Source organism: Cebus imitator, unplaced genomic scaffold (genome assembly GCF_001604975.1).
Source record: "Cebus imitator isolate Cc_AM_T3 unplaced genomic scaffold, Cebus_imitator-1.0 Scaffold25, whole genome shotgun sequence".
NCBI lineage: Eukaryota > Metazoa > Chordata > Mammalia > Primates > Cebidae > Cebus > Cebus imitator.
This window is the reverse complement of record NW_016107340.1, coordinates 7332503-7349349: the sequence shown is the minus strand read 5'-3', so window position 1 is coordinate 7349349 and position 16847 is coordinate 7332503. Positions and strand designations below refer to the sequence as shown.

At 35.4% G+C, this 16847-nt stretch overlaps 1 protein-coding gene across 2 annotated transcripts in view; it reads right to left on the bottom strand.

Annotated features, from left to right (window-relative positions):
• Positions 1–814: 814 nt before the first annotated feature.
• PYROXD1 (pyridine nucleotide-disulphide oxidoreductase domain 1) overlaps positions 815–16847 on the bottom strand; it is a 30559-nt gene continuing 14526 nt past the window's right edge. For both annotated transcript variants that reach the window (XM_017522953.1, XM_037736488.1), the window contains 7 exons: positions 13564–13724; positions 12746–12846; positions 6423–6552; positions 5463–5575; positions 4732–4854; positions 2197–2334; positions 815–1304 (listed from right to left, as the gene is read on the bottom strand). In XM_017522953.1, the coding sequence (XP_017378442.1) occupies positions 1056–1304; positions 2197–2334; positions 4732–4854; positions 5463–5575; positions 6423–6552; positions 12746–12846; positions 13564–13724 (1015 nt within the window). In that variant the 3' untranslated portion in view covers positions 815–1055. The remainder of the gene's footprint in view (positions 1305–2196; positions 2335–4731; positions 4855–5462; positions 5576–6422; positions 6553–12745; positions 12847–13563; positions 13725–16847) is intronic.

Genomic DNA, 16847 nt, shown 5'->3' with positions numbered 1-16847 from the left:
GCTTAATTTTAAAAACCATTTCATTGATATTTTATAGATATGGATCTATATTTTCAGAGCTTATCTCTGAAGATTTAAACTTTTGAGAACTTTTGAAAATTAGAGATCATGAATTATATAATTTTCCAGTATAAAACAAGGGAAAATTTTATGTAAAACCCTTTAAAAGCAAAATATTTGAGAATAAGTTCCTATTTTTTTTATGCCTTTATATATTAGCTGTATTTTTTCTTTTTATATAACTATCTTTTTGAAAGCAATATTATACTGACACAGGCTCATTAAATGTGAATGATGCTTTTAAGTTGAATATGTAGATTAGGGATGTCCAATCTTTTGGCTTCCCTGGGCCATACTGGAAGAAGAATTGTCTTGGGCTGCACATAAAATATGCTAACACTAATGACAGCTGATGCGCTTAAAAAAAAAGTTTCAAGAAAATCTCATGTTTTAAGAAAGTTTATAAATTTGTGTTGGGCTGCATTCAAAGCTGTCCTGGGCTATATTAGGCCTGTGGGCTATGAGTTGGACAAGCCTGATGTAGATGATTTCAGGTTATAAAACCAGAAGTACAGTTCAAACAAAAAAGGAGTAAGTCATCAATATAAAATATTAGCAAATGAGATATTGCTATATCTCAATTTAAGTAAAATAAAACCTATTTTAAAGTTCAAGAAATCATACCCATATTTTGACATTTCACAAAGAATGGTTCTCGTCTACTAGTATACATTTTGGCTAAGGAGATAGATAACTTAGCTAAATTTGCTCCAAAGCTAAATCACAAGTAAACGTATTTATGTTTAAAACACAGAAACAACTTAAGACTTTTTTCCTAAGCAGTCAGTGTTGTATTGGAAAGATATATCTATAAATAAATAATTTGAACTGATTTCACTTAGAATTTGTTCTTATACTTTTCCATTAATATCATTATCACTTCTGTAATTTTCAGTGTGGTCATCATTAACTCAGTGCAGTCATTCATTTTATTGACTTGTGATTTTTTTGTGTGTCATTTGGAACATTATACAATTCTTGAAGAAATTCTATTTTCAGTCAAAATAATCTTCTATATCAATATTTGGATCTAGCAGATCTTCTCCATATGATGAAAGATTCATTTGGTTTAAAATTAGGTTTTCAAATGTTTCTTCTAAATCAGTTTCACCGATTAAGACAGCTCCCATCATTCGTCCATTTTGCATGACGACTTTGATGTATTCTTGCCCTTTGGTACATCTCAGCATTAATTCATGATCTGAACCTAAGCCCTGTGCGTTGTATTTTCCCAGCAGTACAACCTATATTTAAGGATAAAAAGGTTATTGTCATGAGTATCAAAAAGAAAATGTAATGGGTATTTTGTGCCATGTTAGAATAGTCAGCAGAAAAATTATGCCACAAAATTTTGTAACTAAAAATGTTATTAGGGAGAGTCCCAAATAAAATGTTTGAATAGCATGCATTAATTCTACCGATGACATTACCACACAATCTACACTGACATTAAAAAATTCTTATGAATATAGTCAAATATTAATGTTTAATATTTTTAACACAAAAAATATCTAGTGAATAGCGAGGTGATACTACCAATCTATAGGAACATGAAAACTATACAGCGAATATATAAATATGTAGGAGGTAGACTACATTACCCTGGAGTCATGGTTTAAAGATTTAGCAAGGAACTGAATTAGATCTTTCACGAACTACTTAATTTCCCTGAGACTTATGAATATGTTTCTCCTTCTTTGTAAATTAGGGAGAAAAAAAAACTAACAACGACAAAAAAAACCCAAACGACCTTCATCAGAATACTGTAAAGAGGACTGAATAAGATAACACATACAGGAAAGCACTTGGTTTATTTTTGAGTACGATAGCTGTTAGTTCCCTTCACAAAGAAAGGATGAATCACAAGTAAAAGTTAAAAATGCACCAACAGCGAACAAATCTGGAGATAAATTTTTTTCCCTCTTAACTAAAATAGCATAGTGGTAAGGTGGATAATTATCAGATGATGAGGGATTGAGACTAGCAACAATACCAGGTATTGGTTTGTAAGAAATGAAAAATGCCATTTTTTGGTAAAATGATTAAAATCAAGTATATTTTTATTTAAGTGAGATAATTAGATCTATCATAGGCATAAGACTAACAAGCAGCAAAGGCATTAATATGCTATCTTACCTTATAGTTAAAAAATTTTGTCACATGAGCAAACAGTTCAAAGCTGAAATCCATGTCTACAGAGTCTCCTGAACTCTCTGCAGCCATGCACTTTGCTGCGTACCATCCCATCTGCCTAGCCTGGGTCCACAGCCTCATCTGAAATAATGAAAAAATGTTTTACAATGTCATTTTTTCATGATCATTATTTGAAAAATGTTATCTTAACCTTGTAAATTCACTTAAAGGAGTTAAATGACAGTCTGTCATCTTTGCCACAGAAGCCATCACCAATAGACAACTAATCAGACTAATTTTTGGTATTTATTAATTATATCTAAATTACTGCCACTAAATTTAAAAGATGCTACCAAATCATACCAGTTTTAGTAGCATTTCTATTAAATACTATGAAACTATATTAAGCTATACCAGGTGAGAAAAAATGTTTAATTAACCAGTCCCTTTTTCAAAGTTTGTCATCACCATTAATAGAGAGGTCAAATTATCACTGAAGAACTTGTTCTATTTTTCAGCAACCTTCATTCTTATACACACATTAAGGTCTGCCATGCTGTTAACCTCAGTGGTCAGATTGTTGGTGCCTCACCCCAAGACAACATATATGTTTCAGCAACTGATTCTGGGAAGTCATTTAAATTCTTTTGTATGACAGGATTAATTTATCCTCTATTGTATTTTTATTTAATTTCTACAAAGTTTTGAGACTCCCTGGTATAAAAGAACACTGACCTTGGGAGTCACAGTGGATTTGAATATCAACTTATCTGCATGTATAACTTTTCTGAGCCTCAGTTCATTTACCTGAAACATAAATATAATACTACCTACTCTGTAACTATTGAGAAAATTAAATAGGTTAGCCTATAATAAGCACTTGGTTTTCTTCTGCCTCTCTGTATGTGCATATGTACCTAATGCTGTCTTTTGTTTGCTGGAATAATATAATCATGGACATAAGCTTTAAGCATTTCTAGCAGAAGTGATGTAGTTTTTTTTTTTCAATCTCCTCTGTAAACAAGGTATTATAGATTTGATGAAGTGAAAGGCAGTTTATGGCAAGGGATCAAAATAAACTGCATAGTAACAACTAGAGAACAGCTAATAGGAGTGGCCTGAAAGTTTGCATCTTGGACTGCATAAACTAATTAGTATCCTTATTGCTTGTGTAAGCTAAGAAATGGGGTCTATAAGGTGCACTCAAAACAAGGGACACCTTTTTATTTGCGGATTTTTTTTCTCTCTTTCAGATTCTAACACATTAAAATATAATTACCCTAGAGAATTAAAAATGTTAAAAAAAACACACACACAAACTCCAGCTCTTAAAAATTTTTGATACTCTTGCCACAGAAATGACACAGAATGAGGCAGGTTAGAAACAGCAAGGGTGGAACCACTCTCTTATTATTGATGTCTCTACTGTCTGTAAGAACACAAAATGATGGTGCTGCCTCTTGAAATACTTATAGCTCTTCTACTACTACATACAGCATAGTTAATCTGAATGAATAATGTCCCTAACTGTGGAGCTCGTCTTTAACAAAGATAAATGTTGATGGGTTCCTTGATCTCAAACATCTACCTAGGTCTCTAGGTCTCTGCCCCTCCTCACACTTCTGGTCACTGTCTTTATCTTCCTCTGGTATTTTTGTTACACCATTAGAAGGAGATAGGTAAAGCTATGAGGATAGGGAAAAGTCTAGAGCCAGTTGGGACTTGTTAAGGCTCAGGAAAGGTGTTTACTATAGGAATTTTTTTTTTTTTTTTTTTTTTTTTTGAGACAGAGTTTTGCTCTTGTTACTCAGGCTCGAGTGCAGTGGCACGATCTTGGCTCACTGCAACCTCCACCTCCCAGGTTCAAGCAATTCTGCCTCAGCCACCTGAGTAGCTGGGATTACAGGCGCGTACCACCACACCCAGCTGATTTTTTGTATTTTTAGTAGAGACGTGGTTTCATCATGTTGGTCAGGCTGGTCTTGAATTCCTGACCTCAGGTGATCCACCTGCCTTGCCCTCCCAAAGTGCTAGGATTACAGGTGTGAACCACTGCACTCAGCCAGGAATATTTTTTAGTAATAATTACCACAGGGACAGAATAGGATCGTGCAGGAATAGAATGCTTTATCTATATAATTTACAATCTTAGTAGTTTTGTTTTTTTAATCTAAAGTTGTGCTGTCCAACATGGTATTGGACACTAGACACATATAGCTATTTAAAGCTAATAAAAAGTAAGTAAAAATAAAAATTCAGTTCCTTGGTCACATTAACCACATTTCAAGTGATCATGTGACATACTGTGGCTACCTGACTGGATGGTACAGAATTACCAAGATATCCCAGTCTACCATTATAATAATAACTTACCAAACGGAAAATTTTAGTTTTTTTTTAAATATATATAACAACTCTGTGCTAGCTTCCTACTTAAGCAGAAATGTTGGAAAACCGGAAGTTGGATATATTAGTAACAACCGCTTTATTTTCAGGCAGAATCTCTGATAAAACACATGGTCACATATGCTAGCTTACCTGCTGCCAGACTGGGCTCAGCTGCCAGGATGTAGTACAGATGTCACCAGCAGCATAGACATCGGGAAGGGATGTGTGCATGTGATCATCCACTTTCAGGCCACCATCTTCTCCTACATCAAACTAAACAGTGTTCCTCATAAACTTAAGTGTTAAGAAAAATGAAACGTGATTTTTTCATTCTAAAGTAAAAGAACAAATTAAATTTTTACACTTCAGCATGCTCATCTTTAATGAGAAAATGAAAAATAGCCACAAAGTTTAGACACCTAAGCTGAATTTCCATGGATCAAATTCCAACTAAGATTGACTCATAAAATTCGTAGAATTTCAACATGACAAGTATCCAATAACCATTTGACTACTCTACCCATAACCAAAAGAACATTCTTTTTTTTTGTAAGCGTCAAGTGCTGAAAAGTGAAAAATACAAGATGGTTCTCTAAAAGAATCACTTTTGAGAAGTCATGAGAGGTGTCAGTCTCTTACCAACATTTAGATAAATAAGTTGTAAATTATGAACCATTACTATGACACTTATACCAGGATGTAACTATGTAAGGATTTTAAACAGTAAAAAATACTGTAAATCAAGACAATGTTATAACCAAATTGTTTTCAACCATGTGAAGTTACAGTTGTATACTAAAATAATACTAATGTTTGAGAACAAGAGATCTTCACAAAAATACTTCAAAAATATTCATAGCTGGACAAAAATTTCACCTTACACTGTTACCATGGAGAAAAGGTTCTACATTTGGTGTAACTCCCGTAGCACTGACAATGAAATCGCAGCCATATATCTTTTCATTGGTCAATTCCACATACACAGGCCATATCTCTTAAAGAAAAAAAAGAAAAAAAGAATATTTTTAAATAGAACCACCACCACAGCAGTGTATGTGACTACAATGCCTAGAAACAAAGAAAGAAAAAGGAAGGCAAGAGATGACTTTGTAACACACTCCACAGTTTTTTATGAGGCCTATTTGCTAAAGCAATTTTAATGCAATTAGCATCATCTCCTTTGGGTATAATTTTAAAACCATGGCATTTTAAATATCTTTCCTTCAAATTTGGACACATAAATTTTGACTAAGTAAATTTAAATTGTTTCTAAATTATCTCTAAAAGTCCTTAGTAATACTTTATACTCTACTTAGTGTTTAGTTCAACTAGGTGTTTTCCCTCACTATTCATACTCAAACTCCCCTTTCGTATGGAAAAAATTCAAAGAATTTGGTTCAGTAGAATATTTCATATGCTAGTTAGCGGAGTGTATTTCTTCAAATTATGATACTTCTCAGAGGAGTGGTGGAATTGGAATTAGGAGAGCTGCATCTTAGTCCCAAAAATATACATTTTCAATCTGCTTGATTTGGGTGAAATCACATCACCTTTAGGAGCTTTAGGTTTTTGTTTCATTTTGATGTACAATCTATTCTGATTGTTGTTCAGAACACTAGGAGCTCTATGTAAGATATAATGTCCTATACAATTTAATTTACTTGAAACAACAGATAGTGAAAATAAGTGACTTAATGCTATTAAATTATGGTTTTATTTTTACTTTTCATGTTTAAATTTTATATGGAAATCTGAAGTTATTTAAAACAAAACAGCAAGATTAAATTGCTTTGCTTTTAATTAAGTGGTTATATATATTTTTTTCTTATTTCATTACTTGCCTGTATCAGTTGTAACTGACTTATGGTCTCCTGGAAAAGTGAAAGACTTTTTCTTCAAAATTCTAAACTCATCCCGAGAGTAGATTTTCTTTACTTCACACATAGTTTCAATGTGAATCTTACGAGAAAACTAAAATTAAAAAAACACTGGTTAGCATAATACTTCCAGAAAGAATGACCTGGGTTACTAATGATGAAGAAAAAATTTGTAGAAACATATAGAAAACATAATTCTTATAATGTAAATGAAAACACATTGGGTGCCCTAAAAGAAATCTCTCTATGCACATGAACAGAGTGAACAGAAATTCATTCAGTCACCTAAAAGATTTGGTAGCTGCATTAGCAGACAGCACGGAGGGAATGCTTTTTAGCCTAGGCTTCATTGATAATTACAAGTGTATTCTTTAAAAATTACAATGGTTAGGCCGGGCACGGTGGCTCACGCTTGTAATCCCAGCACTTTGGGAGGCTGAGACGGGTGGATCACGAGGTCAAGGGATCGAGACCATCCTGGTCAACATGGTGAAACCCCGTCTCTACTAAAAATACAAAAATTAGCTGGGCATGGTGGCGCACGCCTGTAGTCCCAGCTACTCGGGAGGCTGAGGCAGGAGAATTGCTTGAACCCAGGAGGCGGAGGTTGCGGTGAGCCGAGATCGCGCCATTGCACTCCAGCCTGGGTAACGAGAGCGAAACTCCGTCTCAAAAAAAAAAAAAAAAAAAATTACAATGGTTGCTGGGCACAGTGACTCACACCTATAATCCCAGGACTCTGGGAGGCTGAGGTGGGTGGATCACCTGAGGTCAGGAGTTTGAGACCAGCCTGACCAATATGGTGAAAACCCATCTCTAATAAAATTACAAAAATTAGCTGGGCCTGGTGGCGTGTACCTGTAGTCCCAGCTACTCAGGAGGCTGAGGCAGGAGAATTGCTTGATCCAGGGAGGCAGAGGTTGCAGTGAGCTGAGATCGCATCACTGCACTGTAGCCTGGGCAACAGAGGGAGACTCTGCTCAAAAAAAAAAATTACAATAGTTATGGACTATAAAAATTTATTCAGGGCAGATCTGTCGACTTATTTTTATATCACTGAGCATTAATAAAGTGCCAGGTAGGTAGTAAATACTCAATAAATGTTTATTGAATTAAACTGTTGAAGTTCTCAGTTTAAAAATGTAATTACTATTAGGATCTGAAGGTACAGAAAGAAGGGACTTTGCATAATTTTCATCACAAAAATTAGATACACCATGCAGCCAGCCTCACTCCCACCTGCCAAAAGTCGAAACCAGTGCTTTAAAGAAATCACACACAGTAATGAAGGACTGCATGCATGCTTCTTACAACATTTAGATTTCACAGCCTTGTAACAACTATCAAAAAATCAGAATATCTAACAAAATGAGAAAAAGCAAATCATCTCCTTATCCAATTGGGATATTAAGTGTATATTTGTAATCCATCTAATAACTTGTAAGTTTACTGCATGCATCTAAAGTGACCTTTAAGAAAAGATTAAAAGAGGACAGGTGTATTTACTGTAGTCTGGGTATAGAGATCTCTATCCCTGGTCAGAGGATACAGGAAAAAACAAACTCAGTTTCTCCTACTATACTCTCACAACACAGAATACTTCTGTGACCAAATGTGTATGTAGGGGTTTTCTACACACTAAGCAAGCAATCAGTTCTGCACAGGACACCATCTGGGTGTCCTCTAATTCAATTTAGTTCTGATGTTATTATCTACTTGGAGATAGCATCAGGTCCCATATGTTGAGGGATCAATCCCAGAAGACTGTCCTCCACTTCCAATTCCAATTGTAAGCCCTGGGTGGTTTTACCAGTTGGTCTGACTAACCCATCTATAAATCAAGGGGCTCCCATGAGCCCCTTTCTTAGGTTCAATTAATTTAATTAGAACGGTCTCACAGAATTCAGGGAAACTTACTTACATTTACTGTTTATTATCAAGGTTGTAACAAAGGAAAATGAAGAAATACATAGGGCAAAGCATATAAGAAGGGGCATGGAGCTTCTATGCCCTCTCCAGATATACCACCCTCTAGCAACTTCCACATGTTCAACTATCCGGAAGCTCTCCAAACCCAACCCTTTTGGGTTTTCATGGAAACTTCATTATGTAGGTGACTGATTAAATCACTGGCTGCTAGTGATTGGCTTAACCTTCAACCCCTTTCCCTTCCAGGAGGTTGGAAAGTCTAAACAGTTTAATCATGCCTTGGTCTTTCCTGTGACCAATCCCCATTCGGAAGCTACCTAGGGTTAGTCCCTAGCATAAAAAGGACACATCACTTCAGAGATGCCAAAAATTTTAGGAGTTGTGTGCCAGAAAACTGGGACAAAGACCAAATACAGGTACAATATTTTATTGTGCTTCACTTTATAGTGTTTTGCAGATAGTGTGTTTTTTTACAAATTGAAGGTTTGTGACAACCCAACATCAAGCAAGTCTCAGTGCCATTTTTCCAATAGCATGTGCTCACTTTGTGTCTCTGTCACATTTTGATAGTTCTTGCAATATTTCAAAGCTTTCATCATTATTAGACCTTTAAGTGACCTGTGATTAGTAATCTTAGATATACTATTAAGGGAAGGTGTTCTCTTCCAGGGTCCATAAGGGGGTGTAGTTTTAAGTGCAAAAATTTTCCAGTGCTATGCCATGCTCTGCTCCCATCTCTCTCCATCCAGGAGATTTAACGGTTTATGTTTAAATTTCACGAGCACGGGAAAAAAACTAAAAGTCAATCACTCCAGCAAAAGTTCTAAAAAACTCCTTTCATTAGCCAGGGGTCTTAAAGAAAGTGGGGGTTCCTCCCAGGTTAAAAGTCCTCTTCTTCCACAGCCCTTGGGACTCCATGTTTGGGTTCCTGTCCACGAACACTCTCGTGCTTGTGGAAGCTGTTCTTCTCTATCCTAAATTTTTCCTCTGAAGTCCCCTTCAAACACTCTCTTGTGAAAGCCTGTCTTCCCCTCCTAAACTCCATCTCTCTCTATTCCCTTCCACTCAGAGTGGAAGCTGCTTTCCTCTCCTGGATTCTATCTTTCTGGATTCTATAACTCAGTGTGAGAGTTAGCTGTTTCTCTCTCTCCTTCTCCGTTTTTTTTTTTTTCTCTCTCTCTAAATAAATCACTTTCTACAAACACTTTTAAGTCCGGCGTTTACTGTGCACTGCGCTGTGGTCCCCTCTCTCATTCTTGAGAGGGCAGAAAACCAAGAATCTGGAAAGACGTCCTCTCAGGGGAGCTAAGGGCACCCTGAACCCCTAAACCCCAATATTACACTATTGTAATTGAATTGGGGTATCATGAACCACACACATATAACACAGTGAACTTAAATCAATAAATGTTCTGTGATCTGACTACTCTCATCAACCAGCTGTTGTCCTGTCTCTCCTTCTTCTTGGGCCTCCTTATTCTCAGAGACACAATAATATTGAAGGCAGTGCAATCAGTTACTCTGTAGTGGCCTCTAAGTGTTCAAGTGAAAGTATCACACATCTCTCACTTTAAATCAAAAGCTAGAAATGATTACTAGGCTTATTGAGGAAGGCACATGGAAAGCCAGGCCTCCTGCACCAGTTGACCAAATCGTGAATGCAAAGGATATATTCTTGAAGTGACTTTAAAGTGCTATTCCAATGAACACATGAATGATTAGAAAGTGAAAGAGCATTATTGCTGATATGGAGAAAGTTTTAGTGGTGTGGAGAGATCAAACCACCCAAAACATTCCATTAAGCCAAGGCCTAACCCAGAGTAAGCCCCTAACTGTTTTCGATTCTGTAAAGGCTGAGAGAAGTGAGGAAGCTGCAGAAGAAAAGGCTGAAGCTAGTGGAGGTTGGTTCATGAGGTTTAAAGAAAGAAGCCATCTCTACAACAAAAAAATACAATTGATAATTGATGAATGTGGCTATACTAAACAGATTTTCAGTATACATGAAACAGCCTTCTACTGGAAGATGCTATCTGGGACCTTCATAGTTATAGAGAAAAGTCAATGCCTGGCTTCAAAGGACAGGCAGACTCTCCTGTTAAGGGATAATGTAATTGGTGACTTGAAGTTGAAGCCAATGCACATTTACCATTGTGAAAGTCCTAAGGCCCTTAAGAACTAACCTACATCTACCCGGCCTGTCCTCTATAAATGGAACAACAAAGCCTGGATGACAGCATGATATGACTTGGGTCTGCGTCTCAGCCCAAATGTCTTGTCAAATTGTAATCCCCAATGTTGGAAGTAAGGCCTGGTGAGAGATGTTTGGGTCATGGGGACAGTTTCTAATGGTTTAGCACCATCCTCCTAGTGCTGTTCTCATGAAAGAGTTCTTATGAGATCTGGTTGTTTAAGTATGTGTGGCACCAACCCCCTTCTTTCTCTTCCTACTGCTCCAGCCATGTAAGATGTGCGTACTTCCCCTTCCATCGTGACTGAAAGTTTACTGAGGCCGCCCCAGCGATGCTTCCTATACAGCCTGTAAAAAAACACGAGCCAATTAAACCTCTTTTCTTTATAAATGTTACCCACTCTCAGGTGTTTCTTCATAGTAGTGTGAAAATTGACTAATACACAGCACATCTGTTTACATGGTTTATTGAATATTTGAAGCCCACTGTTGAGACCTACTGCTCAGAAAAAAAATATTCCTTTCAAAATATTACACTCATTGACAAGGCACTTGGTCACCCAAGAACTCAGACAGAGATGCACAAGGAGATGAGTGTTGTTTTCATGCCTACTAATACAATATCCATTCTGCAGCCCATGGATCCAGGAGTCATTCTTACTTTCAAGTCTTACTAAAGAAATGCATTTCATAAGGCTATAGCTGCCACAAATAGTGATACAGCTGATGGATCTGGGAGAAGTACACTGAAAACCTTCTGGAAAGAATTTGCCATTCTAGATGTTATTAAGAACATTCATGATTCAAGGGAAGAGATCAAAATATCAACATTAACAAGAGTTTGAAAGAAGTATATTCCAGTCTTCATGGATGACTTTGAGAGGTTCAAGATTTCAATGGAGAAAGGCAGATGTGGTGGAAATCACAAAAGAACTATAGTTAGAAGTGAATCCTGAAGATGAGACTATATTGCTGTAATCTCATGATAAAACTTGAAAAGATGAGTTGTTTCTCATGGATGAGCAAAGAATGTAGTTATTTGAAATGGAGTTTACTTCTGGTGAAGATGCTATGAGTATCATTGAAATGATAAAGGATTTAAAATATTACATAAACTTAGTTGGTAAAGCAGTAGCAGAGTTTGAAAGAACTAATTTTGAAAGAACTTCTACTATGGTTAAAATGCTAACAAAACAGCTTCTCATGCTACAGAGAAATCTTTCCTGAGAGGAAGAGTCAATTGATGGAGCAAACTTCATTGTTATTGATTGATTGCTTGATTGACTGATGGAGATGGAGTCTCCCTCTGTTGCCCAGGCTGGAGTGCAGTGGTGCAATCTTGGCTCACTGCAACTTCTGCCTCCTGGGTTCAAACGATTCTACTGCCTCAGCCTCCTGAGTAGCTTGGAGTACAGGCAGTGTGCCACCATGCACAGCTAATTTTTGTATTTTTAGTAGAGACAGGGTTTCACCATATTGGCCAGGCTGGCCTTGAACTCCTGACCTCGTGATCCACCCGCCTTGGCCTCCCAAAGTGCTGGAATTACAGGTGTGAGCCACCGCACCCAGCCCAAACGTCATTATTTTAAGAAATTGCTACAGTCACCCAAACCTTCAGCAAGCACCACCGTGATCAGTCATCAGCCACCAATACTGAGGCAAAACCTCCCACCAACAAAAAAATTATGATTTGCTAAAGGCTCAGATGATTTTTAGCATATTTAGCAATAACATATCTTTAAATATGCATTGTTTTTTCAGACATAATGCTAATGCACATTTAATAGACTGTAGTATGTTATAAACCTAACTTTTATATACACTGGGAAACTGAAAAATTTGTGTGGCTCACTTTATTGTGATATTTTATTTCCTGTGATGGTCAGGGACTGAACCTGCAATATCTTCAATGATGACTGTATATGTATAACAATATCACACCTCGTGAGTTAAAACATAGGCTGAGATCCAGTCTTAAATGTTTTGACATTCAGTTTTCTTTGGTGGCCAAATGGACCAAGTGGATTGGAAGTCTTTTCCTAGCACTATGGATTTTAAGTAAAGTGACCTAGCAGTTCGTTGACCACCTATTTATAACCGGTCTTTAATAAAAGGTTCAAGAATTTAAAATTACATTTATACATGTTCAATCACTATTATGAAGAGATACCTGTTTTGTTCCTTTAAGATTCAAGCCTTCATGCCAATCTGGTCCCAATGCACTGCCTACATTATCTGCTTTAGATTTGTTTCTGGCTTCCTTTTTCCTTCCTAAACAGATGAAATTAAATAATATAAAAATTACCAGGCAGAGAATTATGTTAGTGTTCAAGTTTTTATTTAGGCAATGTAATGATTCACATATATACATATATTACAGCATGACTAACCTATGTAATCTATATTAATCATTTTAGTCATTATTTTAATATTTTTCTGATGTAGAGTTACAAATAGATAATCTTTCAATTATGTGTTGAGTATAAGCACACTCTACTTATGTTTTGGATGTTACACCAGTTAATCTGAAAGATAAGAAACTTAGCCTTTGAATTTTAATAATTTTGTCAATTATTAGCACCTCCAAAATGAACAAAACTCTTGCTTAATTTTATAATCCAAAAGCTTTTTAAGCTATCAAACTTAAAAAATATGAAGTCTGTATTAGCTTTTCAACTCACTACATTTTTTACAAAACTACTTTAGGTGTTGCCCAAATGTAGCAACTGTTTGCAAAGATGCAGATGTGCTGAGTTATTCAATTTCATTTCAAATTTCTTGTTTTAATTTTATATATAAAATACACACATATAAATATATATAAAATAGAAAATCTGAAAACTTCATGTAAAGATACATAAATATCCATATTACTATCTCCAAAATTTATTTTATTAAATTTTCTTATAGCCCTTTTCTATACTGTAAAAAAAAAAAAAAAAAAAAAAAGGTTTATATGAGAAGTAATGAGGTAGGTGCTACACTTACCTTCAGTTGTATATCTGGTTCTTTTATGTACAATTTTAGCCTCTGATTTTTCAGAAATGAGCTTTGAAGTCAAGAATTCAGCTGCTCCTGCATCGAAGAAAGTATTCCCTATAGCTTTATCTTTAATGGCCCAAATCACTTCACAGCCTTCAATTTCATATCTAAAAACAATACCAAAGTTACTAACAGTAATTTCAAAAGTCTAAGTAAAAAATCTTTGCATTTGCAAATAACGATCTCCTGAAGCAAAATAAGGAACACATTTTTAAGGCAAATTGGGAAAGACTGATTATAAAGAGCAATATAATATTCTTTAAAGATATTAAGAATTAAAAATAGAATAATAAAAGAAGTAACTGAAACAGTTTACAAAGCTTCTGTAGAAAGAACCTTTAAGTGACAAATATATGTACTGAATATCAAGTAAAATTTCATTACAATGAACATCATTAGAAAATGTTCAACTTCTACAACATAGTTATTATATGAATGATCCCTAGGGCTCCCAGGGTCAAGCAGTGCTTTTTAAAAAATCTGTTACAGTATAATCTATAATGGATGGATAATACACAGCTATAATATTAAAATCAGTCACTTATTTGGTAAGAATGTTTTATATCTTCAAGGCACATCATGAAAGGGGACAGAAAATGGAGAGAACTCAGTTAGAAGCTGAAAATCTTAAGGATTAAGATTAAGGACCTTAGAGGAAAGAAGGAATGGACATGGTATATAGGCCACCTTCTATTAGTATTTACCACTAATACAAGGTAATGGGCAAGTGATATTTTATTCTAGGTTTAGATACTGATAAGTGGTTTTCCTAACAATATTCATTTAACAAAGTCCCTGAAATCCATTATAATTAAGGATAATTTATCATCCAACCTGGGATACTATCTGCTATTAATAATCATTTTTTTGTACAACTGGTGGAAATGGGGACAATCCCAGACAAACAAGACATATGGCCATCCTAACTATAACAGGATTTTATCTAAACTTGCAATACTATAAAATACTGTAATTAAAAAATTAAGGTATTAATTTTTCACATTTCTTTATGGTACAAAGTATTGCCATCTTTATTTCACAGATTGATATAATTCATAAAGGAATTATAGAAAAAAAAAGTTTAGTACATCTGAATCCAGGTGACTTGATACTCATACTTTTTAACATACGGTGATAGGAGCTCCTTGCTTCATCTAATAAGTTTTTATTTTTCCAGTTCTCCTATGCCAGTAAACATTTAGTCACCAAATTTCAGATTATTGGGTAAACATTCTATTTTACGTTACTCTGGTCATATGGCATTACTGACCAACGCAAAGTAGAATACACACTAATTTGGTAATAAAGTTTGTATGTCAGTTTACACACAGGCATACAGTTATGTAATCCTTTCTTTTTTTATAAACTGGAAATTTCTTTACATTACCATTTTTATATTTAAAGTAATATTACAGTATAACACCTATCAGTGCAGTTTAACATACTGATGACTGACTAGAAGATGAAGTTATTACAAGTAATCACATGTAACTTCAGTATTTGCTCTACCTCCTAGGACACCCTCTAATCCTCTTTTACGAACTTGAATTATTCTCTTAGCAATATGCACAAGTTTAAAGATTATCATCACACACAGAGGGGAAATACTGCTTTTGTTTTTAAAATGACTCTACAAAAACAGACAATGAGGTATTACAGTTTTGTGAAGTTATGAAAAACAGTATGTATTTGAAAAGGAAAGGATTAACTTATATTTAGAAAAAAGAAAACAGACCAGGCGCAGTGGCTCACACCTGTAATCCCAGCACTTTGGGAGGCCAAGGAGGGCAGACCACAAGGTCAGGAGTTTGAGACCAGCCTGATCAAAATAGTGAAACCCTGTCTCTACTGAAAATACAAAAATTAGCCGGGCGTCATGGCATGCTCCTGTAATCCCAGCTACTCAGGAGGCTGAGGCAGGAGAATTGCTTGAACCCAGGAGGCGGAGGCTGCAGTGAGCCGAGATCATGCCACTACACTCCAGCCTGGACAACAGAGTGAGACTCCATCTCAAAAAAAAAAAAGAGAGAAAGAAGAAAACAGATAATAACTGAGATAAATGTATAACAAAGAACACTAGTATTAGTTTCACTGAAACACAGGGTAGAAAGGGTATAGGTATGCCAAGTTTCATGACAGACAAAGACCTAATCATTCAGTGGACCTAACTTCAGAAAATAACATTATGGGGATCCATTTTTAATTACCAAAGAAGAGCTTACTAAATATAAAATTGAGTTTTATCCAATTATACAGTCTTCAATCTCCAACTTAAAATGAGGAATAGGATTACATGTTGTAAGACTCTAAACATTTTTTAACATAAAATTTTTACATGTAAATAATAACAGTCTTAATAATAGTAAGTGATTCTTTGGTGATCGCTGATGGAGAACATCTGATATGTATATATTATACACAAGGATTTGAAGCCTCATTTAAAATAAATCTATACCTCTCCCATCTTGGCCACATTTTGGTTTTGACTCTTTCTCTTCATTTCTCTGTACAATGCCACAAACTTCATAATAACAATAATGACTGTTACCCATAGTACTCAGGCAATTTAAGAACACTTACAGGCTTCTACTGGGACAGATGGTCCTCTAAAAGAGAGGCAAAAACCTAGTCTGAGAGCTGGAATGAATGCAAGTGAGCAAAGATATGGCTTTAGCAGAGTCCTTATTTTAATTCAAATTTGTCCTCTTTATGGTTTAACCCCAATTTTATTGCCTGAAAAAGATCCAGACTATTTCAGGTCAATCATCTGCTAGAGGGTAAAATCATAAAGTGAATCAATCTTCTGCAGGCCATAATGGGATATTTCTCAATGGATTTTGAACTTGTAATGTCATCTTAAGATGAAAATGTTTCATATTAATTAATGTGTTCACATTCCCCAAGCTTCCAAAAACCAAGAGCTGAAGCAGCACATATCCTAAAACAGGAGTCATAAACATTTTGGGTTATATTGGCCAGACAGGTAACATAAATGAGTGAAGCAAGATCTACCATATAAGTAATAAAAAGTGGTGAAGGCTATCACTGGAAATCTCAAAAGGTGTAAATATTTAAATTATTTTAAAACACAGAATATACTTATAAAACACATTTATGGGCCAAATTTGGCCAGCCACCTTGAGACCTAAAGGATTCCCAAAACATTTTTATTTTATAATAAAATTTCTACAATTATGGATGCCACAAGAGCTAAAAAAAAAAAAAAAAAA